Source organism: Schistocerca nitens, chromosome 6 (assembly GCF_023898315.1).
Source record: "Schistocerca nitens isolate TAMUIC-IGC-003100 chromosome 6, iqSchNite1.1, whole genome shotgun sequence".
Classification (NCBI taxonomy): domain Eukaryota; kingdom Metazoa; phylum Arthropoda; class Insecta; order Orthoptera; family Acrididae; genus Schistocerca; species Schistocerca nitens.
In genome coordinates, this window is record NC_064619.1 from 701,965,235 (window position 1) to 701,989,502 (window position 24,268).

Genomic DNA, 24,268 nt, shown 5'->3' on the forward strand with positions numbered 1-24,268 from the left:
AAAGGAGTTTTGCTATTTAGGGAGTAAAATAACTGATGATGGTCGAAGTAGAGAGGATATAAAATGTAGACTGGCAATGGCAAGGAAATCGTTTCTGAAGAAGAGAAATTTGTTAACATCGAGTATAGATTTAAGTGTCAGGAAGTCGTTTCTGAAAGTATTTGTATGGAGTGTAGCCATGTATGGAAGTGAAACATGGACGATAAATAGTTTGGACAAGAAGAGAATAGAAGCTTTCGAAATGTGGTGCTACAGAAGAATGCTGAAGATAAGGTGGGTAGATCACGTAACTAATGAGGAGGTATTGAATAGGATTGGGGAGAAGAGAAGTTTGTGGCACAACTTGACTAGAAGAAGGGATCGGTTGATAGGACATGTTCTGAGGCATCAAGGGATCACAAATTTAGCATTGAGGGCAGCGTGGAGGGTAAAAATCGTAGAGGGAGACCAAGAGATGAATACACTAAGCAGATTCAGAAGGATGTAGGTTGCAGTAGGTACTGGGAGATGAAGAAGCTTGCACAGGATAGAGTAGCATGGAGAGCTGCATCAAACCAGTCTCAGGACTGAAGACCACAACAACAACAAGGAGACCTGCCTCACTCCTAACGAAAGAGAATATCCTTTTTTTCTTCTTCTTTTTTTTAAAGTACGCCTCAGAAGCCCCGTCAGATCGTAAGGGGTAAAAAGTCACTGGTGGTTTCTTTGCGGAAGATCGCGAAATTACGTTTGCCATGAATATTTATCTTAATGTCTAAGAAAAGAGTAGATTTATTAATTTCTGTTTGCACCGTGAAAATAGTGATGTACACTTAAGCTGCAATTGCATTAAGTTACATGTGTCGTCAAAAGGGAGCATGACATCAGTCAACTACAAATCTATGGTAGTAAATAAATTTTATACGAAGTTCATTTGCCAATCTAAGGACCCATCTGAAGAACTGAAAATGAAATTCATATTCACGCGACTCATAGTGAGTAGCAAAAAATTAGAAAATGCTTTTCGGTGTGTTAAGACTCATTAAAACTCCATGTATAAAATGAACTATACATCCATGCTTTAGCAAAAGGTGCACGTCTCTCTACTGGCCATTTGAACAAATGTAACAAAACGTGATTCGTACAGTGGACAGTTTTTAAATACACGTGTTAAAACTATTGAAATGAAACTGAATGAAATGTCCAGTGCTCCGCTATAGCTGTACTTGTTCGTGGGAGTTTACAAGCGACTTGGAGAAATACAGCTATAGCGGACCATTGGACATTTCATTCAGTTTCATTTTCAAATTTTTAAAATCTGTGTTTAAAAAACTGTTCACCGTATGAATTGTCAAGCAATCATGTACAACTATTTTGCTGCGGTTGGCCCAGTTTTAAAATTATCTGAAACAAAACGTCGTAATGGTTTTACAACGATCCACAAAAGACGTTTAAGAGTTTTTAGAAATTAGTTACAACAATTTTTACAATATAGCGTTTATTGAACAAAATTATTGAAATATGGTTATACAATAAATAAATCCATGAATATGACACATGCGAAACAGCTGCGTCCATAAAACGTAACATTCATAGCTCCGGAATGTCATGGTATTGTAAGTTGCTATACGTATAAAAAATAAACTACCTCTTAACTCCAATACATACATCATTCATCTTGAGCACTATGCTACTTCCTCTCAGACAGGATTTTGTTGTGTTAATATATCTAGCATATCATTTTCGTGTAACTTACATTTTTCAAATCCCAACATGTGAGATTCGATTAGGATATCTACGAGTATGAAGGGTAGCTACGGTTTTCTTTTTTTACAATCTTCAGCTGCGGCATAACTCCAGTAACGAAGAGGAAGATGATGGAAATAAGGTAAGACGTGCATTTATACAGTAGTACGATATACCAGTTGCATTAATGTATTGCGTATTAAGTGCACGTTCTTTGAATCACTGCTCATCCCCAGGCCGATACTTTTGATCGTTTATATAATTCACAGCAATTTTGACATCTACTGTGTGTTCTGTTTCTTATACGCCGAATTAGTCATCTTAAGCAGCCGTTGAGTTTTTATATATGATTTCTAATAATACTGACACAGCACGATGTACCTGAACCATGGGAATTTATATGATAAATGTGTTGTTGCAGTAATCTTCTTTATAGGATTTCTAAGTCTAGTTGCTCTACAGAAGGTATACTGAAACTTCTCTGATAGACTGTATACATTTTTAGCGTCTTCACTGTATCTTTAAGGTCGTAGCAGAAACGCTGGTTTGACAGGAAGACGCACAAGTGCCCGTGTGTCCTAAAAGTTTATATGTGGATCAGTAATCAGGAACTCTTCAGTGGATGAGGTAACGTACAGGTACATAAAGTACAATACGGCAGGGTCTAAAGTGTCTGCACATTCATCGCTCGATGCCGTGCCGCTGACTGCCGCGATGAAAGTGCGCGTACTTTTTTTTTTTTTAACTTTTTTCTCGCAGTCCCGCACGGGACCGGTTTGTAGTAATTTCCCCCACTGGCTGGCTGGGTGATTGCCGCGGCCAGCGACCAGCGAGCCTCAGCAGTGTGAGAGGTCTGGCAGCGGCTTGTCCTTGCAGCGCTTGGTCCATCCGTGCCACGCGTTGAAGCCCTGCCGCGAGTAGATGAGGTGCGCGCACTCGCAGTCGTCGTCGATGTCGTCGTCCAGCAGGTCTGCGGGCACAGCGAGATTGGTTGTTAAAGGAGACATCAAGCAGTGTAGCAACATGGGAGGCAGTACTGACCCTGTGACTCACTTTGGAAGTCGGCTTAAAGAAAGGCAAACCTACGTTTGTGGCGTTTGTAGATTTAAATCATACCTAACTGGAAGAGTGCAGAAAGTTGAAATAAACAGTTCACATAATATGCAAAAAAACAGGTGATTTCTAAAACTGGGGAACAATCAAGAATGGGGTGCCGCTAGGTTCGGTCTTGGGTCCTCTGCTGTTCTTAATATATATTAATGACTTGCCATTCTATATTCACGAAGATGCAAAGCTGGTACTTTTTGCCAATGATACAAGTATAGCTATCACACCCTACAGACAAGAATTAACTGGTGAAATTGTAAACGATGTTTTTCAGAAAATCACCAAGTGGTTCTCTGCAAATGGGCTCTTTGACAAAACACAGTATATACAGTTCCACCCAGTAAATGGAGTGACCCCATTAATAAATATAGACTTCGATCAGAAATCGGTAGCTAAGGTAGAATATTCAAAATTTCTAGGTGTATGCATTGATCAGGGGTTGAACAGGAGAAAAACACACTGAGGATCTGCTGAAACGTTTGAGTTCAGCTACTTATGCTATTAGAGTCGTTGCAAATTTTGGCGATATACATCTCAGTAAATTAGCTTACCACGCCAATTTTCATTCTCTGCTTTCGTATGGCATCATATTCTGGGGTAACTGATCATTGAGTAAAAGAGTGTTCATTGCACAAAAGCAAGTAATCGCAATAATTCTGGAGCTCATCCAAGATCATTCTGCAGACACTTATTTAAAGAACTAGAGATCTTCACTGTAGCCTCACAATATATATATTCACTTATGAAATTTGTTATTAACAATCCGAACGAATTCAATAGTAATAGCAGTGTACATGGCAACAACACTAGGAGAAAGGAAGATCTTCACTACTCAAGGTTAAATCTGACTTTGGCTCAGAAGAGAGTAAATTATGCTCCCACAAAAGTCTTTGGTCACTTACCTAATAGCATCAAGTCTGACAGATAACGATATAGCATTTAAAGGGAAATTAAAAGAATTTCTTAATTGCAACTCCTTCTACTCATTAGATGAATTTTTGGATATAGTAAGTGGGTAATTTACCAAACCCACAAAAAAAATTAAAAATATTGAGTGTCATGTAATATTTTGTCTAATGTAATATCTTGTGTGGACACCTTTTATTAACCTGACACGTTCCACATCATTTCGAAGTGTCGTATTCATGATCTATGGAACAAGTACTAATCTAATCTAATCTCTAATCTAAACAGTGTTAGCTGGAATACACTCTGGTATTCTGACTATATCAAGAATAAAATATAGAGAGCGAAAGGTTATCTTCGTCTTTTACAGAAACCAGACACCATTTACGATGGACGTTCAATAAGTAATTCAAAACTTTTTTTTGTTTTTGGTCGGCCAATTACGGTTGAAGAAAAGCGTAATTTGTTGTTGTTTCATGAAGTTCCAATATGTGGCGGCGCCTTACGTAGCCTTCGAAATGGCGTCTGCAACGAAGGTGAGTTCCTGGCAGAGACGTGTCATTGCGTTTCTTTTGGTGGAAAACCAGAGCATTGCAGATATTCACGTACTGATTGTTATTTACATTAAGGTCTTGAAACTTGTTATATCTTTATTATTTAATGGATTTAATCAGACACCTCGGTGCACAACTGGACGTCCTTGTTGGTCGTGCTCACACCCTAGTCCACCAGTTGGCCTAACAAAGGTGTGTGCTCACTGAATTCGTCGTCGTCTTAGAGAAGCCCATAAAGAGAAACGAAGGACCCTCTGTGCGGAATTGTTTGCGTATTACGAGACTAACTGTGACAATTTTTTGTCGAACGTCGGCACAGGTAATGAAACAAGGGTTCATCACTTCGAACCGGAAACAAAACGGCAATATCCTCTGAAGAAGAAGTTCAAAGCCGCACCCTCAACCAGATTTTGAAGAGGTTATACTGTTTTATGTCCTCCCATATGGTGCAACGATCAACTCAGACGTGTATTGCGTTACGCTCAGCAAATTGAAGAAAGGAGTTCAGCGTGTTAGTCGGCACAATAATGCAAACCAACCCCTCCTTCTCCATGGCAACGCAAGGCATCTCCCAAGTCTGCGCACTCGGGAGAAACTTGCAGAACTTCATTGGACTGTTCTTCCTCATCCACTCTACAGCCCGGATCTCGCACCTTCCGAATTTCAAACGGTTCAAATGGCTCTGATCACTATGGGACTTAACATCTATGGTCATCAGTCCCCTAGAACGTAGAACTACTTAAACCTAACTAACCTAAGGACATCACACAACACCCAGCCATCACGAGGCAGAGAAAATCCCTGACCCCGCTGGGAATCGAACCCGGGAACACGGGCGTGGGAAGCGAGAACGCTACCGCACAACCACGAGATGCGGGCTTTCCGAATTTCATCTGTTTGGTCCACATACACATCGTGGGACACAGTACATGGACGATGGGGAGGTTATTGATCCAGCAAGAAGTTGGCTGCGCCGTCGACCAGTAGAATGGCACCATGGGGGTTATATGGGCCCCCCAAGTAATGTGGCGTAATGCCGTCGCATTGAACGGATATTATGCTGACAAATAGGGTTTTGTAGTCAAAAGAGCGCAGAATAATATACTGCATTGGAATCCTGAATAAAACTAACTAACCTGCTTTCAGAAAAAAAATTGTTGCATTACTTACTGAACGCGCATCATATAAAAGTCGAATGGCATTAAAGAGAAGCAGTTGTTGGGAAGGGAATGAGACTCGTTTGTAGCCTATCCCGATGTTACTCAATGTGTACATTGAGCAACCAGTAAAGGAAACCAAGGATAAATTTGGGAAAGGAATTACTGTTCAGAGACAAGAAATAGAAAATGGTTGAACGGAATGGACAGTGTGTTTTAAAGAGGTTACGTGATGAATAGCCAAAATAAAAAAAAAAGGCCTGTGGAATGTAGCAGAATGAATTCTCGCGATGCTGTGGTAATTAGATTAGAAACTCAGACACAAAAAGGAACAGATAAACATTCTGATATTTTGGCAGTAAAAGAACTGACGATCGAAAACGTAGAGAGCCTATAAAATGCAGACTGGCGGTAGGAAGAAAGGCACTTCTGCAAAAGAGGAATTTGTTAATATCTAATATAAACTGAAGTCTTACGAACTCTTTTTTCTGAAGGTGTTTGTCTTGAGTGCAGCCTTGTCCGAAAGTGAGGAATGGACGATGTAAAGTAAAGAAAAATGAGTATAGAATCCTTCGAAATACAGTGTTACAGAAGACTGCTTAAATTAGATGAACAGAGCGAGTCATTAATAGGGGCGGTACTGAATCTAATTGTGGGAAAAGAAATTTATGGCTCAGTTTGACCAAAAGAAAGGATAGTTGACAGGACACATCCAAAGGCATCAAGGATACGTCGAATTGGTAATAGAAGGAAGTTTCTTCTGTTGGGGGTTGGAGAGAGGGAGGAATGGAGACAAAGACCTAAACTTGGAAATAGTAAGCAGGTTCAAATGGATGTAGGTTGTAGTAGTTATTCAGTGATGAAAATCCTTGCGCAGTTTAGGTTACCGTGGAAGGCTGAATTAAGCCAGTCTTAGGACTGAGAACCACAACAACGTGGCCTGTATAGTCAGCAGAGGAAAATGGGAGAAAAAATGGTTCAAATGGCTCTGAGCACTATGGGACTTGACTGCTGAGGTCATCAGTCCCCTAGAACTTAGAACTACTGAAACCTAACTAACCTAAGGACATCACACGCATCCATGCCCGAGGCAGGATTCGAACCTACGACCGTAGCGGTCGCGCGGCTCCAGACTGTAGCGCCTAGAAAATGGGAGAAGTGTGGGTCAGAAAGTTGAGTTGTTCTTGCGTCGGCAGTGATACTGTCTGTTCTCGACACTGGGGCAGGCACAAGTCATCCCATAAACATGTCGGCAGCTTCCCTCGTACGAACCTGTAGACCAGTAGCGCATAACATGAAGGCTGCTCCAACCTAACGACTGTTGTCCAGCCGGCATAGTGCCATCCTCTGTGTGCAGACTGTTGTGTCTATTTCATACAGCATAGACACAATGAGGTAGCTAGGTGCACGCTAAACTAACGCAGACGGGCTTGAAGTTCTGGAACATGAGACTTATTAATGAATAAGAGGAAAAGTACGTAGATGCGTTTAATACTTATCTTTATTCTCTTGTTGGAATACATCTCTCTTGAATATTAGTACGCTATTAGCACTGATACAAATGGCGCCTTGCTAGGTAGTAGCTATGGACTAAGCTGAAGGCTATTCAATCTGTCTCTCGGCAAATGAGAGGAAAACTTGGTAGGTCTAGTCGCAAGCAATGTCGTCCGTACAACTGGGGCGAGATCTAGTCCGTGTCTTGTGACCTGCCATGTGGTGGCGCTAGGTTTGCGATTACACAGTGGCGACACGCGGGTCCAACATGTACTACAGGACCGCGGCCGATTTAAGTTACCACCTAGCAAGTGTGGTGTCTGGCGGTGACACCACACAGACAACTGGCCACAAGTATCGAAAGGCATTGAGTAAAACTGAATATTAGCTTTGGTCTGCATATCTCTTACCTCTAAGAGGTATCCTGCATCACTACTTTTCAAGAAAGACTACATATCCTGTGTAATTGTGGCCAACTCTCCACCTTTTAACATTATATGATTTGATAAGCGCTTGAACTATCCAAAATATGTCCATTGTGATGGGAAAGAGTACGTAATCATTTGCAAATGCGCAATACTAAAAAAAAGTGAAGAGGTGTTTTAATCCATCCACTGATAGCTAGGGTGGCAGAACGTTATCATACGGCAAATCTTCGAGATTCGCAGAAGATGCAGAATACAGAAGCTAACGTTTTAGACCTCATAGCAACAAATAGACCGGAACTTTTCGACTCCGTGAATGTAGAAGAGGGTATCAGTGATCATAAGTCAGTGGTTGCATCAATGACTACAAGTGTAATAAGAAATGCCAAGAAAGGAAGGAAAATATATTTGCTTAACAAGAGTGATAGGGCACAAATCGCAGAATATCTGAGTGACCACCATCAAACGTTCATTTCTGAGGAAGAGGATGTGGAACAAAAATGGAAAAAATTCAGAAACATCGTCCAGTACGCCTTAGATAAGTTCGTACCGACTAAGGTCCAAAGCGAGGGGAAAGATCCACCGTGGTATAACAATCATGTACGAAAGGTACTACGGAAACAAAGAAAGCTTCATCATAGGTTTAAGAGTAGTCGAATCATAGCTGATAAGGAAAAGCTGAACGAAGCGAAAAAGAGCGTAAAGAGAGCAATGAGAGAAGCATTCAACGAATTCGAACATAAAACATTGGCAAACAATCTAAACAAGAACCCTAAAAAGTTTTGGTCATATGTAAAATCGGTAAGCGGATCTAAATCCCCTATTCAGTCACTCGTTGACCACGATGGCACCGAAACAGAGGACGACCGAAGAAAGGCAGAAATACTGAATTCAGTGTTCCGAAACTGTTTCACTGCGGAAAATCGTAACACGGTCCCTGACTTCAGCCGTCGCACGGACGCCAAAATGGAAAATATTGAAATAAACGATATCGGAATTGAAAAACAACTGCTATCACTTAGTAGCGGAAAAGCATCCGGACCAGACGAGATACCCTTAAGATTCTACAGTGATTATGCTAAAGAACTTGCCCCCTTTCTATCAGCAATTTATCGTAGATCGCTGGAAGAACGTAAAGTACCTAGCGACTGGAAGAAAGCGCAGGTCGTTCCCATTTTCAAGAGGGGTCATAAATCAGATGCGAATAATTATAGGCCTATTTCGCTTACGTCAATCTGTTGTAGAATAATGGAACATGTTTTGTGTTCTCGTATTATGACGTTCTTAGATAATACAAATCTCCTTCATCATAACCAACATGGATTCCGCAAACAGAGATCATGTGAAACTCAGCTCGCCCTATTTGTCCAAGAAATTCACAGTGCCGTAGACACTGGCGAGCAGATTGATGCCGTATTCCTGGACTTCAGGAAGGCATTTGATACGGTTCCGCACTTACGTTTAGTGAAAAAAATACGAGCTTACGGAATATCGGACCAGGTTTGTGATTGGATTCAGGATTTCCTAGAAGAAAGAACACAACATGTCATTCTTAACGGTTCAAAATCTGCAGATGTAGAGGTAATTTCGGGAGTACCGCAGGGAAGCGTGATAGGACCTTTATTGTTTACAATTTACATAAATGACTTAGTTGACAACATCGGTAGCTCCGTGAGGCTATTTGCAGATGACACGGTTGTCTACAAGAAAGTAGCAACATCAGAAGACTCGTACGTACTCCAGGAGGACCTGCAGAGGATTAATGCATGGTGCGACAGCTGGCAGCTTTCCCTAAACGTAGATAAATGTAATATAATGCGCATACATAGGGGCAGAAATCCATTCCAGTACGATTATGCCATAGGTGGTAAATCATTGGAAGCGGTAACGACCGTAAAATACTTAGGAGTTACTATCCGGAGCGATCTGAAGTGGAATGATCACATAAAACAAATAGTGGTAAAAGCAGGCGCCAGGTTGAGATTCATAGGAAGAATTCTAAGAAAATGTGACTCATCGACGAAGGAAGTAGCTTACAAAACGCTTGTTCGTCCGATTCTTGAGTATTGCTCATCAGTATGGGACCCTTACCAGGTTGGATTAATAGAAGAGATAGACATGATCCAGCGAAAAGCAGCGCGATTCGTCATGGGCACATTTAGTCAGCGCGAGAGCGTTACGGAGATGCTGAACAAGCTCCAGTGGCGGACACTTCAAGAAAGGCGTTACGCAATACGGAGAGGTTTATTATCGAAATTACGAGAGAGCACATTCCGGGAAGAGATGGGCAACATATTACTACCGCCCACATATATCTCGCGTAATGATCACAACGAAAAGATCCGAGAAATTAGAGCAAATACGGAGACTTACAAGCAGTCGTTCTTCCCACGCACAATTCGTGAATGGAACAGGGAAGGGGGGATCAGATAGTGGTACAATAAGTACCCTCCGCCACACACCGTAAGGTGGCTCGCGGAGTATAGATGTAGATGTAGATGTAGATGTAAGTGTTTACCTTTGCAAGAGACGTGACAGGATCCTTCAGTACCATTCCAACTGTCGCACCAATAGCGGTTGTTGATCTGTGAACAAAACGAAAGTTCCACATTTCAGAATAATGAATAGTACTCCTGTAAAGAACGTTTGACATAGTTAAGAAACAAAGAACACATACGAGAAATAAATGTATCATCGCCATCCACCAGGGAGTAATAAATTGCAGTCATTGCAGATGCTGAGTGCATTATTGACTACCCCCAACCTTGTAGAGGATTGTTATTACAATCACGTTTTAGCATTTGTACTTGGCTAAGTCAATAGGTGCAGTAATTCTATTTCTGCTGCTGTACGTGATGTCAATTTGTGGCTGATAAGCTAAAGACATTTCCAGTTACCATGGAATTCAGTATATTGTATTGATAATATGATTCTAGTAATTATGCATATGCTTGTTGCGCGCCCGATTAATATGTTGATCTACGACATTTCTGAAGAAAGTAGTGTGTGCTGGAATTTTTCTGGAGATCTGCGTTCCTTGACAAGCAGTTGGGATCGTACCGTGCTATTCGTCATAGTACTTTTCCTCCTACCTCCACCATTAACGTCATTACCATGGTGGACTACACAAGCGGCCGTTCCACAGCTGAAGTCTGTGTGCATACAGTGACTTTGGCGCACCTCACACAGATGTCGCCTGTCTCCTGTAGCCGCGCGGGATTAGCCGAGCGGTCTTGGGCGCTGCAGTCATGGACTGTGCGGCTGGTCCCGGCGGAGGTTCGAGTCCTCCCTCGGGCATGGGTGTGTGTGTTTGTCCTTAGGATAATTTAGGTTAAGTAGTGTGTAAGCTTAGGGACTGATGACCTTAGCAGTTAAGTCCCATAAGATTTCACACACATTTGAACTTTTTTTTGTCTCCTGTACTGACCTGACAATACACTCCTGCTAGCACGGCCCCTTCTTTTACCTCTTGTAGGTTGTCATTCCTTCATTATCCTACGCAGAGCTTGTAAGTCTTCTACCTTCCAGCGACTGCATACCCAGTTATCGTTGCATGAATGAAGGAAGAGAGCACGACTTTGCTAACAACATTAACACCGATAAGTAAAACCTTTCCAAAAACAGGTTGAAACGAAACCTGAAAATTTTATATTTAGTGATTTCTCCTTACATTCCCCATAAAAAGTGTACCTATCTAATAGTCATGATGTGGTGAAACTGTGGGCCAGGCAAATTGAGAGGTTCAAATATGGCTCTGAGCACTATGGGGCTTAACATCTATGGTCATCAGTCCCCTAGAACTTAGAACTACTTAAACCTAACTAACCTAAGGACATCACACAACACCCAGTCATCACGAGGCAGAGAAAATCCCTGACCCCGCCGGGAATCGAACCCGGGAACGCGGGCGCGGGAAGCGAGAACGCTACCGCACGACCACGAGCTGCGGACCAAATTGAGAGGGCTCTGCTTTCAATGGCCAGAGTCCTATACAGCCATCGTCCCGTCTAAACCGCTGTCTTAACCGTATGTATGTGTGTGTGTGTGTGTGTGTGTGTGTGTGTGTGTGTGTGGTGACAGAGCTGATCATACACTACTGGACATTAAAATTGCTACACCACGAAGATGACGTGCTACAGACGCGAAATTTAGCCGACAGGAAGAAGATGCTGTGATATGCAATTGATTAGCTTTTCAGAGCATATACACAAGTTTGGCGCCGGTCGCGACACCTACAACCTGCTCACATGAGGAAAGTTTCCAACCGATTTCTCATACACAAACAGCGGTTGACCGGCGTTGCCTGGTGAAACGTTGTTGTGATGCCTCGTGTAAGGAGGAGAAATGCGTACCATCACGTTTCCGACTTTAATAAAGGTCGGATTATAGCCTATCGCGATTGAGGTTTATCGTATCGCGACATTGCTGCTCGCGTTGGTCGAGATCCAATGACTGTTAGCAGAATATGGAATCGGTGGGCTCAGGAGGGTAATACGGAACGCCGTGCTGGATCCCAACGACCTCGTATCACTCTAGCAGTCGAGATGACAGGCATCTTATCCGCATGGCTGTAACGGATCTTGCAGCCACGTCTCGATACCTGAGTGAACAGATGGGGACGTTTGCAAGACAACAACCATCTGCAAGAACAGTTCGACGACGTTTGCAGCAGCATGGATTATCAGCTCGGAGACCAAGGCTGCGGTTGCCCTTGACGCTGCATCACAGACAGGAGCGTCTACGTGGTGTACTCAACGACGAACCTGGGTGCACGAATGGCAAAACGTCATTTTTTCGGATGAATCCAGGCTCTGTTTACAGCTTCGTGATGGTCGCATCCGTGTTTGGTGACATCGCGGTGAACGCACATTGGAAGCGTGTATTCGTCATCGCCATACTGGCGTATCACCCGGCGTGATGGTATGGGGTGCCATTGGTTCCACGTCTCCGTCACCTCTTGTTCGCATTGACGGCACTTTGAACAGTGCACGTTACATTTAAGATGTGTTACGACCCGTGGCTCTACCCTTCATTCGATCCTTGCGAAACCCTACATTTCAGCAGGATAATACACTACCGCATGTTGCAGGTCCTGTACGGGCCTTTCTGGATACAGAAACTGTTCGACTGCTGCCCTGGCCAACAAATTCTCCAGATCTCTCACCAATTGAAAACGTCTGGTCAATGGTGGCCGAGCAACTGGCTCGTCACAATACGCCAGTCACTACTCTTGCTGGAGTGTGGTATCGTGTTGAAGCTGCATGGGCATGCCATCCAAGCTCTGTTTGACTTAATGCCCAGGCGTATCAAGGCCGTTATTACAGCCAGAGGTGGTTGTTCTGGGTACTGGTTTCTCAGAATCTATGCAACCAAATTGCGTGAAAATGTAATCACATGTGAGTTCTAGTATAACATATTTTTCCAATGAATACCCGTTTATCATCTGCATTTCTTCTTGGTGTATCAATTTTAATGGCCATTAGTGTAGATGCTCTCCTAATAATATAACATTATAGGACGAATCCCTGGCTACACAATTTGAACGGACTAACAAACTATGGTCTACGTCTTTTCTTCGGACACTGTTCCCTCTGATGTCCATAAACAGTGACTTTTTAGGGTTCCGAACCTCAGCTGGAAAACACGGATCCCTCATAGGTTCGCTTCGTTGTCCGTCTCTCTGTCTGCCTGTCTTTCTGACAGTTTAGAGCCCTTTTTCTCAGGAACGCTAGACAAATTGTGTAGAAATTTCTGTCACGTATTAAGTTCTATGGCGTCTTAGCTGCGTAAAATATTTAAGCTTCTAAGTCCATGCAATCAGAAGATACGGCTATTTATGTCAAATATTTTGATACTCGCAAATTCACTCATAAGAAACTATCGGGTACTTCCCTTTGACCTAAAATCAGACATCTGGCAAGAAGGTAAGTTTTATAGTACCAGTAAATGAAAAAATCAGAAAATTGTTAATTTCTAGGTATATCACACAAAACCATATTTTCTGTCATTTTTTATTTGTCTGGTTGTCCTTCTGTTAAGACTCCTTTTTCTCAGGAACAGTAAAATTATCAGTTAAAATTTATGGCACATACCAAGATCTATGGTCCCTTGACGGTGTAAAAATTTAAGCTGCTATGTCAATGCAATTAAAATATATGTCCGTTTATCACATATTTTGATACTCACCAACTCACTCATCAAACCATTGACCTAGAATCATGAAATTTGGCGGGAAGAAAGGATTCACAGTAAAATTAAGGGGAAAACACCGGAAATTCTTAATCTTTAATTATATCGCATAAAAATATCTTTTTGAGATTAGAACTTACATTGCGTTAATCATCCGTCAAAAGCATGATAGAAAAATGTTATGGCTTGGAAACATAAGATATAAGTTGTAGCCAGTTTTAGTAAGTAAATAAAAATATTTTATTAAATCTCCTGTCTCTCTCTATATATAAACTGGATTCCCCTGTGCGCTTCTCTTTGTATGTCTGGGCTAGTCTCAGGTACTACTGCAGAGATTTTGATATGGTCTTGAAATTCCCCAGACCAACATCTTTCCAGCGTCGATATCGATGATACGCAAAAATCCTTCATTCACGGGGTGTATGAGTTATCTACAAACACAATCAAGTTGCTATGAAACCCTCAATGCGCGAATCCTACTCGTAGTTCGGCATTTTCATAATCCCTACAGCTATTTCATTAGTTATTTAATAGTCACGCTAAATAGCGCCAGCCACTCACGATTTGCAAAACTAACCAAATCTGTCTCTTTTTTCTTTTTACTCAGATAAATATCAAATCACTTGTGGAATCGTTCCAAATAAACAAGTGTGTTTCTTTGTATATTCAATAGATTCAAGATGGTCTTAAAAATGGATCCGGGGCCATAACGTGGTTAGTAAGTTAGTTGCTGCAATTTTGATTCATAAACATCGGAAATAGTCTACCAAAATATGTAAGCGTATTTCATGTACAAATATTAAAATGCCACTATCCACCGGGAACATGGAATTGTTTCTTCTTCGTAAAATGTATTGTTACGTCTGTGGTACGTTGTATGTGGGATGTGTCCTCACTTTGCCCTTGAATATTGTAACTGAGGCACTGAGATCCATAAGGACCTAAGAACACTCTCGTCGATTTTGAGATTCAAACAGGTATGCATGTTCATAACATCTGCTGATCTTATGGTGAATGAGCTTTATCTCTGCTGTACCCCTACACTGTGTATTATAAAATTTGCGAAAATCTGCCTCACTGACTTTTCTCATATTCATTTCCTTATGGACCCAAAGCACAAAGTTTCATTGCGGCAGGGACACTTAGTGACTATACTGACATCCATTTGTTCGTAAAAGAGGCGGAAGCACTTGACACGTAACATTCTATGGTCTCAGCATTCTAGTATGTAAAATTGGCGATGAGGATTTCAGAACATTTAAGGGTATTGCAAGCCCTCACTATCAAACCAAAAGTAGATGCTCATGATAATGTACATTTCAGATATCTGACAATGAAGTTTCCAACAGATTGCCATGAACTGTTATGCAAAGCAACCTACACTTCATTGGAGAAGCGGGAGGCCAACATTTTCTTCAAATCACGTCGACGGAGACCACAATTTCTCATTTCCCCATAGTCTGTACACGTCTTGCCAAATCTAGTACCCAAATAAACAGCTGGAAGGCAAATATCAACCTTGAGAAACAAAGACATAACAAATCTGTTAGATCAAAATTGAAACACATAGAGCTAACAGAACTACTAGTTTTCATGCCCAAAGTGAAGACAGTTTTATCTCAACCTCAGGTCAGAGAACTTGCTTGATGAAAATAATAACGAGGACCATGAAGTGTTGGGATAAGTGATAACTGTTTTTTCTGGTGCATTTATTATCTTTTCTTTATGGTCCAATTCTAATTTTACATTAACTACAACCTACACAACATTCAAAAAGATACTGTCTCCACTGGCTATATATATAAAAAATTTGCAAATTAACATTAATAATAATAATCCTAAATATTAATTGTTGTTGTTGTGGTCTTCAGTCCAGAGACTAGTTTGATGCAGCTCTCCATGTTACTCCATCCTGTGCAAGATTCTTCATCTCCCAATACCTACTGCAATCTACATCCTTCTGAATTTGTTTAGTGTATTCATCTCTTGGTCTCCCTCTACGATGTTTACACTCCACGCTGCCCTCCAATACTAAATTGGTGATCCCTTGATGCCTCAGAATATGCCCTACCAACTGATCCCTTCTTCTAGTCAAGTTGTGCCACAAACTCCTCTTCTCCCCAATTCTATTCAATACCTCCTCATTAGTTATGTGATCTACTCATCTAATCTTCAGCATTCTTCTGTAGCACCACATTTCGAAAGCTTCTGCTCTCTTCTTGTCTAAACTATTTATCGTCCACGTTTCACTTCCATACATGGCTACACTCCTTACAAATACTTACAGAAACGACTTCCTGACACTTAAATCTATACTCGATGTTAGCAAATTTCTCTTCTTCAGAAACGCTTTCCTTGCCATTCCCAGTCTACATTTTATATCCTCTCTACTTCCACCATCATCAGTTATTTTGCTCACCCAATAGCAAAACTCATTTACTATCTTAAGCGTCTCATTTACTAATCTAATTCCCGCAGAATCACCCGATGTAATTCGATTTAATTCGATATTAATTAAAATTTCATAACAAAGTGGGAACATTATTTTTATAAGGAATAACGATATTGAGACATGTTAAAGAAAAAGCCAAACCCATGAGACTGGTGGTTTGCCTACAAATTTGATTTCTGCAAACTTTTCCTCAAAACTTTGTTTCCGTGCTTTTGGCCATTGTGGTTCCCAGTGCCTCAGTTGCGTTTTTGGGAGGCTATGGAACTTAGCGATCTGTAGGCTGTTACGTTGACCGTACTTCATACTGCATCAAACGAAGATAACTGTTTACTGAAAAAAAAAAAATCAGTTTCATCCATCTGTCTGTACTAATAAACACATAGAACTATTCTTCAATAATGACATATATGTGTGGAAACCTACTTTCTTATAAATGTATTATAATTTACAGGCATAGCTGCATCTAAACACTCATTACCGATTCATATCAATGCTGATTTGTTGCGCTCATGTCAGAACCAGATTTGTTTATTGGGGGGGGGGGGGGGGAGAGGTGGTGGGGGGCAGATTTTTGCTCATCATTTTTTTTAATTTTACGATTTTTTTCCAGAATGGGTCAAGCAGTTATCTTTTTTGAGTTTAATGTTGTATTCTAGAATGCTGCAGGTGCGTCCATTTGGAGTCAGTAATTCTGCTGTTGTGTTCCATATGCCCGAAGCCCAGAAGCGACTATATTCTGCCCACTTACCTGGAAAAGTCCGAAGTCCTGGCTGCCATTGGTGTTGATGGGACTCAGCGCTGACGTGTTGCGGGCACTCTCGTTCTCCACCAGGCACACCCCTGCAAACAAACGCTTTCGTCACACAGAGAAACATGGCGTCCACCTATCACCTGTACTCTGGTTGTAACTTAAGATTTGTACCTTTTCTCCATACTGGCAGGAGCCTTTAGGCTGAATGTTGACATGGACCTCTGCTGTTCCTGATCTATACAAAAGACCTGGGTGACAATCTGAGCAGTTCTCTTAGGTTGTTCGCTGATGATGCTGTAATTTACCGTCTAGTAAGGTCATCCGAAGACCAGTATCAGTTGCAAAGCGATTTAGAAAAGATTGCTGTATGGTGTGGCAGGTGGCAGTTGACGCTAAATAACGAAAAGTGTCCACATGAGTTCCAAAAGAAATCCGTTGGAATTCGATTACTCGATAAATAGTACAATCCTCAAGTCTGTCAATTCAACTAAGTACCTGGATGTTAAAATTACGAACAACTTCAATTGGAAAGACCACATAGATAATATTGTGGGGAAGGCGAGCCAAAGGTTGCGTTTCATTGGCAGGACACTTAGAAGATGCAACAAGTCCACTAAAGAGACAGCTTACACTACACTCGTTCGTCCTCTGTTACAATATTGCTGCGCGGTGTGGGATCCTTTCCAGGTGGGATTGACGGAGGACATCGAAAGGGTGCAAAAAAGGGCAGCTCGTTTTGTATTATCACGTAATAGGGGAGAGAGTGTGCCAGATATGATACGCGAGTTGGGATGGAAGTCATTAAAGCAAAGACGTTTTTCGTCGCGGCGAGATCTACACTCCTGGAAATGGAAAAAAGAACACATTGACACCGGTGTGTCAGACCCATCATACTTGCTCCGGACACTGCGAGAGAGCTGTACAAGCAATGATCACACGCACAGCACAGCGGACACACCAGGAACCGCGGTGTTGGCCGTCGAATGGCGCTAGCTGCGCAGCATTTGTGCACCGCCGCCGTCAGTGTCAGCCAGTTTGCCGTGGCATACGGAGCTCCATCGCAGTCTTTAACACTGGTAGCATGCCGCGACAGCGTGGACGTGAACCGTATGTGCAGTTGACGGACTTTGAGCGAGGGCGTATAGTGGGCATGCGGGAGGCCGGGTGGACGTACCGCCGAATTGCTCAACACGTGGGGCGTGAGGTCTCCACAGTACATCGATGTTGTCGCCAGTGGTCGGCGGAAGGTGCACGTGCCCGTCGACCTGGGACCGGACCGCAGCGACGCACGGATGCACGCCAAGACCGTAGGATCCTACGCAGTGCCGTAGGGGACCGCACCGCCACTTCCCAGCAAATTAGGGACACTGTTGCTCCTGGGGTATCGGCGAGGACCATTCCCAACCGTCTCCATGAAGCTGGGCTACGGTCCCGCACACCGTTAGGCCGTCTTCCGCTCACGCCCCAACATCGTGCAGCCCGCCTCCAGTGGTGTCGCGACAGGCGTGAATGGAGGGACGAATGGAGACGTGTCGTCTTCAGCGATGAGAGTCGCTTCTGCCTTGGTGCCAATGATGGTCGTATGCGTGTTTGGCGCCGTGCAGGTGAGCGCCACAATCAGGACTGCATACGACCGAGGCACACAGGGCCAACACCCGGCATCATGGTGTGGGGAGCGATCTCCTACACTGGCCGTACACCACTGGTGATCGTCGAGGGGACACTGAATAGTGCACGGTACATCCAAACCGTCATCGAACCCATCGTTCTACCATTCCTAGACCGGCAAGGGAACTTGCTGTTCCAACAGGACAATGCACGTCCGCATGTATCCCGTGCCACCCAACGTGCTCTAGAAGGTGTAAGTCACCTACCCTGGCCAGCAAGATCTCCGGATCTGTCCCCCATTGAGCATGTTTGGGACTGGATGAAGCGTCGTCTCACGCGGTCTGCACGTCCAGCACGAACGCTGGTCCAACTGAGGCGCCAGGTGGAAATGGCATGGCAAGCCGTTCCACAGGACTACATCCAGCATCTCTACGACCGTCTCCATGGGAGAATAGCAGCCTGCATTGCTGCGAAAGGTGGATATACACTGTACTAGTGCCGACATTGTGCATGCTCTGTTGCCTGTGTCCATGTGCCTGTGGTTCTGTCAGTGTGATCATGTGATGTATCTGACCCCAGGAATGTGTCAATAAAGTTTCCCCTTCCTGGGACAATGAATTCACGGTGTTCTTATTTCAATTTCCAGGAGTGTATTTACGAAATTTCAGTCACCAATTTTCTCTTCCAAATGCGAAAATATTTTGTTGAGCCCACCCTACATAGGTAGGAATGATTATCAAAATAAAATAAGAGAAATCAGAGCTCGAAGAGAAAGGTTTAGGTGTTAGTTTTCCCGCGCGCTGTTCGGGAGTGGAATGGTAGAGAGATAGTATGATTGTGGTTCGACGAACCCTCTGCCAAGCACATAAATGTGAATTGCAGAGTAATCATGTAGATGTAGATGTAGACTTGAACAGTGGTTAGTAACCTTTTGTTCACAAAGTTTAAACTGTTTAGGTCGTAAAATACTGAAAAATCCCATTATAAATCAGTTTACACAAACTGGGCACATCGTCTTAGGTGAACACAATGAATGTCTTGCAATTTTTTTTTTTTCGTGATGTATGTTTCAGCCTATGGAGACAAGTTGTATCGTTAATGGTTTTGACTCATTGCAAACGCCAGTCTGTGCTTCTATAGCTTACGAGCTTCTACGTAACCTATTAAGACAATGCTGTCATGATTTGGTAATGAGTCAAAACCAGTAATGATACCACCTGCATGACGTCTGGCTGAAATACATAACTGTAGCAGAAAATCTGTTTCTTCATAATGGGTTGGCAGGGTCCGTTACTGTAGTTCACCTATCATTCTGGACAAAATAAATCCTGTGTCATGTCACCAACTACTGTCCGTCAGTTTAAGAAGTGTGAAATCGAAATTCTAAAATCTACATTAACCAATAAATATCAATATGTCTGCAAAAGGCGTATCAGGTTACATAAAAGTGAAAACTATCCACCATAGTAAATCATCTTTAGCGCAGACGCGAAAAATAATACAATTGATGAAAAATCTAAAACGTGACAGAACGAAAATAAATTTTTAATCGACAAGTAGGTAAAACTAATGTAAATTCATCTGAAATTGAGCTCCGTGGCTCTAAATACTTCATGGGTATTCAATTGTCAACGATTTCTGATTGAAAGTGTGAGAGGTGGCACGCCACTCTTTCACTTTAACAGCTTTGTCAGTCAGATTAACGTTCATGTTTTAGCTCATGATCACAGTGTTCCCCAGTACTAAATTTGGTATGTGCGGTTTATGAGTTTTTCACATAAGGAAATTATGGACAGAATGTTTTTATAACTGCGTATGTAGCCTGTATAAAACTTGTACCCGAGGGACCGCGGTCGAGGTGATGGGGAACAGGTAGAGAGAGATGGATTGCTGGCCGTAAATACTGGGAAGCAGCACTCAGTGGGTCGTACCTGCAGACGAGCTTCTGGCCGTTTCATTCCCCTCCTTCCGCTTAGGTTGGACAAGAGGGCGCCGATTCACAAAACATTTTACCTGGGCTGGGTGGCAAAGGTGGCCAGTTGGCGGAAAGTGGGTGAGGAAGCCATTTTAGAAAGACTCCTGAAAAATGCCGTTGTGCAAGTGGTGGGAAGGTCATAAGACTCCATGCATTATTAGAAGCTGGAACAATACAGACATAGAGGTTGGTGCACGCTTTTAGTCGAGGCAAGACTGTAACTCCCCTGACGCCAGGAAGTCGCCAGGTTCATTTAGCGAGCTGCGAAAACATATGTATTTGACAGGCATGACTGTCTGGGAAACTCGACAGCCTTCTTTCAGGAATTGGAAATGCTTGGCCTCGAAAGATGAGATCTCTCCTGTCTTGGTGGATTTCTTTTTTTGGCCAAACATGCCATGAGTACGACGCCTCCCTAGTCTAAAATCCCCTTTTTTCAGACAACAGAGTTTTGGAGTCACTGATTGGCTCCTCGCAGGATAAGCAAAATGGAGGCTTGCTCCCCAGGAGTGGGGACCCCAGCACTGTGTATGGACTGAGTATCAGGTCAACAGAACAGTCAAGAGGGTGTAAGGTGGTGTGGTCTCCTGACCTTCATTTCTTACTTATTCCATCCTTACAATCGTATTCTGCACATCAAGACACTTCATTCGAACCCAAACTCGATAAGGTAGAGTCAATTTTGTATGAATTCATGTAAGCGATATGCAAATCTAATAAGTAAATCGCAAGTGCACACAGAGGTTGAAAAAGTCGAGACTGGCGTACACAACATGACGGCCACAGGAATTTTCGTTCTAAAGAGGCAACCAGCCCGCTGGGAGGCCCATCCCTTCAGCGGGGTGAGTCAACACACACCTACTTCGGCCAGAGCGACCGCCCAGAGAGAGGACAGCTTTTTCCAGAGCGAAGGGATAACGACCCTCGAGTTCGACTTAAAAGAAAATTCCACTACATTGTGTGGGAGCGCCCAGAAGACGCATTTTTTGATAGACTGACTGCGTAGTTACGGAGTTCTCAAAGGTGGACAGTATACACTTAAAGGAGATGCTACATATTTCCGCATTGGTCGACTTAAACGAAACGTTACTCTCCTGTTTAAAAGAGCAACGCTGATTGGCGGAATATTTCTGACACAAAGAGCCGGAGGAGTGAGGGAAGACAGAGAATGATATACCTTGCAATTTTTCCAGAAAAAGGGGCCATTCCGTTGTCGCTCTTGGAGCGGGAATACGTAACGAAAGCGAGTGCACTCGTATGTGTACGCAAAGAGCGAGGAACAAAGTCTCTCCTCAGTACTTCACTAGGAGAGCACCTCTGTCGCTAGCGAATTGGAGTGATAATCTATATTGAGTCGCTCGTGATTAGGCGTTGCTCATTGTGTTGGTCGCCACACTTATTGTGCAGCGTGAACACAGACAGAGTACTAGTTAAACGCCTGCGAGCGAGTATTGAGTGGCATCACAGTGGACTGGTTATCTGACCGGTGTACCATACCAATAGTTAGACTAGGGGCAGACAGGAGTCCTTGACTTCATCAAGGTGTAGGAAAAGTTTGATTGGCGAAGGTCAATCCAGATAGACAGAGATAGTTGTGTTATTGGTCAGCAGCGAGCGACGCAGGCAGCAGTCGTCGCAGCTCACGGTATTGTGTGCTACAGCGTATGCAAGCCCCATCTTTCCTCCCTAACAGTAGACTCCATTAAATTTCTCACGCGACAGCCTTGACCGTACCTAGAAAAGTTATTGAAGTTGTGTAGGTGTGGCTCTCAGCCATTCTGCAGAGTAAATAACATTCTTAAAGAAAAGGGAGAAAAGAACTTTTCCATACTTTGTAAAATAATAGCATTCCTATCCATAAGAGGCAATCTACTGTTCCAAAAAGAACCCGGAAATTTATTAATTTATAAGAAAAAGTTTCACTTGATTTCTCAGAATTTTTTGCAATAAATAATATTTTTCGTTCGTTTAATGTTTTTCTTACACTAACTAGCAATACGCCAGTACCCAAGTATTCCACTAATTACATATGAATATAGAATATTTTTGTGTCTTTTCCTTACAGCGGACGACTCCAGAAGGTATTTGTTGCTGAATGTTTTTCAGGCAGTTCTTGTTGGTACATCAGGAGCATCTGTCTGACATCTGTAGTAGTGTGAGGTGGAAATTGTTTCTTGCAGGAGCCAAAGCGTACATGTTGGATCAATTCATTGCGCAGATTGACAAAATAAAACCCACACACTCACAAGGGGAGGTACAATGAGTACATGGTGGTTTGATCAGTTTGTGCATTGTGGCCACAGTTTCGTTTTTGGTAATTCAGCTTGGCTTGGTGGAAAGTGGTTGTGATTCTTTGCTTCCTTAGCCTTCTGGTTCTCCCCTGGTGGAGAACTTCAAGTCTTTCCCTAGTGGGTGACACATCTGATCTGTACCTCATGCGAACTGAGAGCCAGTGGCAGTTTCCACTGTTCCGACAGTGGAATTGCATATCATCTCGGACATATCGTGTGTCACGGGGGTGAACTTATTCATCCTGAGTCGGCCGCCTGACATTTGACAATTCCAGATTGCACTGTTCTGCCTGTGAGTCAAATTGGTTTGAGCATACCAGCGATTGGGTGCCCCTCGCACTGAAATCTGCCGGAATTTCAGGGCTCTGGTAGGGAGGTTTCCCGCGTTCCGATAATTAGAACACCAGACCACATAGTTTGCAAATTTTCGTGGACGCGTCAGAACATTACAGCTGGTGCAGTGCGCGGGTCCTCGCCATAGCCCGCCGTTTTATGCTGGCGCCTGAATCAAGGTGAAAAGATGAAATATTGTTGCACTGGCGTAGGATTATTAAATGATGTCCACAGCCCCCTATTCTCAGTGAACTATAGTTTGTGGTATACTTGGTTCGTAGTTGATTACATTTGAATAGAGTAGGACTCACAGTGGATTCATGTAAACGAAGTCAGATGGCGTCGGAAAAGGGATTAATTTAGGGGGCAATTGGTATAGCTTCCACCCCAGTCTATGCTTTTCCAATTAAACACCATCGCTTTTCTGATTTGTGTTTATCATTTTATGTAAGATTTAAAATCTCGTTGTAGTTTAAAAAAGGGTTAATAAAACTTGTCATTATTTTGTAAACTTAAATACACCACTGTTCTCATTCATACTCCCTAAACTACCCACTGTTTTTATTTTGCTGTGGTGGTAAATCGGTACACCATCAATTTAAAGTTCAATCTTATTAAATTAATCAATATGGTTATTAATTTGAGTTCTGAAACTAACTGCAGGCATAGGCAACAGAAGTGCCTTGAGTAAATTCACCAATTTCACAAATAAAAATTAAGGGTGCACCTCACGACTTGAAGGTATTTCAGAAGATAATACTTTCCTTTATGTAAAGATGATAACATTTACCATCACTCAAGCATCCATTTATGATTAAAGCAAGCGACGGCTTGCAAGTGGATTCCTTGAAAGTTTTATATTGTGGTATATTATTGCGTCGTATGGATCGTGAACATCTCTGTACCATTGTACCCAGTCGCAAAGAAGTATGCCTTTCCAGCGCCTTGGGCTAAGCCCCAAATTATAGCTGTAAGGCCCACTCATCGATTCCACTTTGGGGAAAATACTTTTCCGTAATAATGAATCATTGTAACTCTGCAGTAGTGATTCGAAAGGCTAGCTTGGACAGCTCTGTGCCGTTGGATGGAGTACATTTTACATCTGTGCAAGTAGCATCCAGTACCGCAAATATCTCATTCAAATGAAGTTGTATTCGTCAGGTTGCTTTAATGTGAGTGTGCACAACACCATGTTCACTTAATGACTCCCAGATTTTTAACTACTCAATTCACTGACGCCGTTATTGGAACACATTTATGTACGCTGCTTTCAAACGAAAAAATCTTAAGCACCGCCCGTC

The 24,268-nt window shown here is 42.6% G+C and overlaps 1 protein-coding gene across 2 annotated transcripts in view; it reads right to left on the minus strand.

Annotated features, from left to right (window-relative positions):
* Nucleotides 1-2,399: 2,399 nt before the first annotated feature.
* Nucleotides 2,400-24,268, minus strand: part of LOC126262429 (lysozyme-like) — a 54,565-nt gene continuing 32,696 nt past the window's right edge. For both annotated transcript variants that reach the window (XM_049959070.1, XM_049959069.1), the window contains exons 3-5: nucleotides 16,758-16,849; nucleotides 9,887-9,953; nucleotides 2,400-2,695 (exon numbers count right to left, since the gene is read on the minus strand). In XM_049959070.1, the coding sequence (XP_049815027.1) occupies nucleotides 2,562-2,695; nucleotides 9,887-9,953; nucleotides 16,758-16,849 (293 nt within the window). In that variant the 3' untranslated portion in view covers nucleotides 2,400-2,561. The remainder of the gene's footprint in view (nucleotides 2,696-9,886; nucleotides 9,954-16,757; nucleotides 16,850-24,268) is intronic.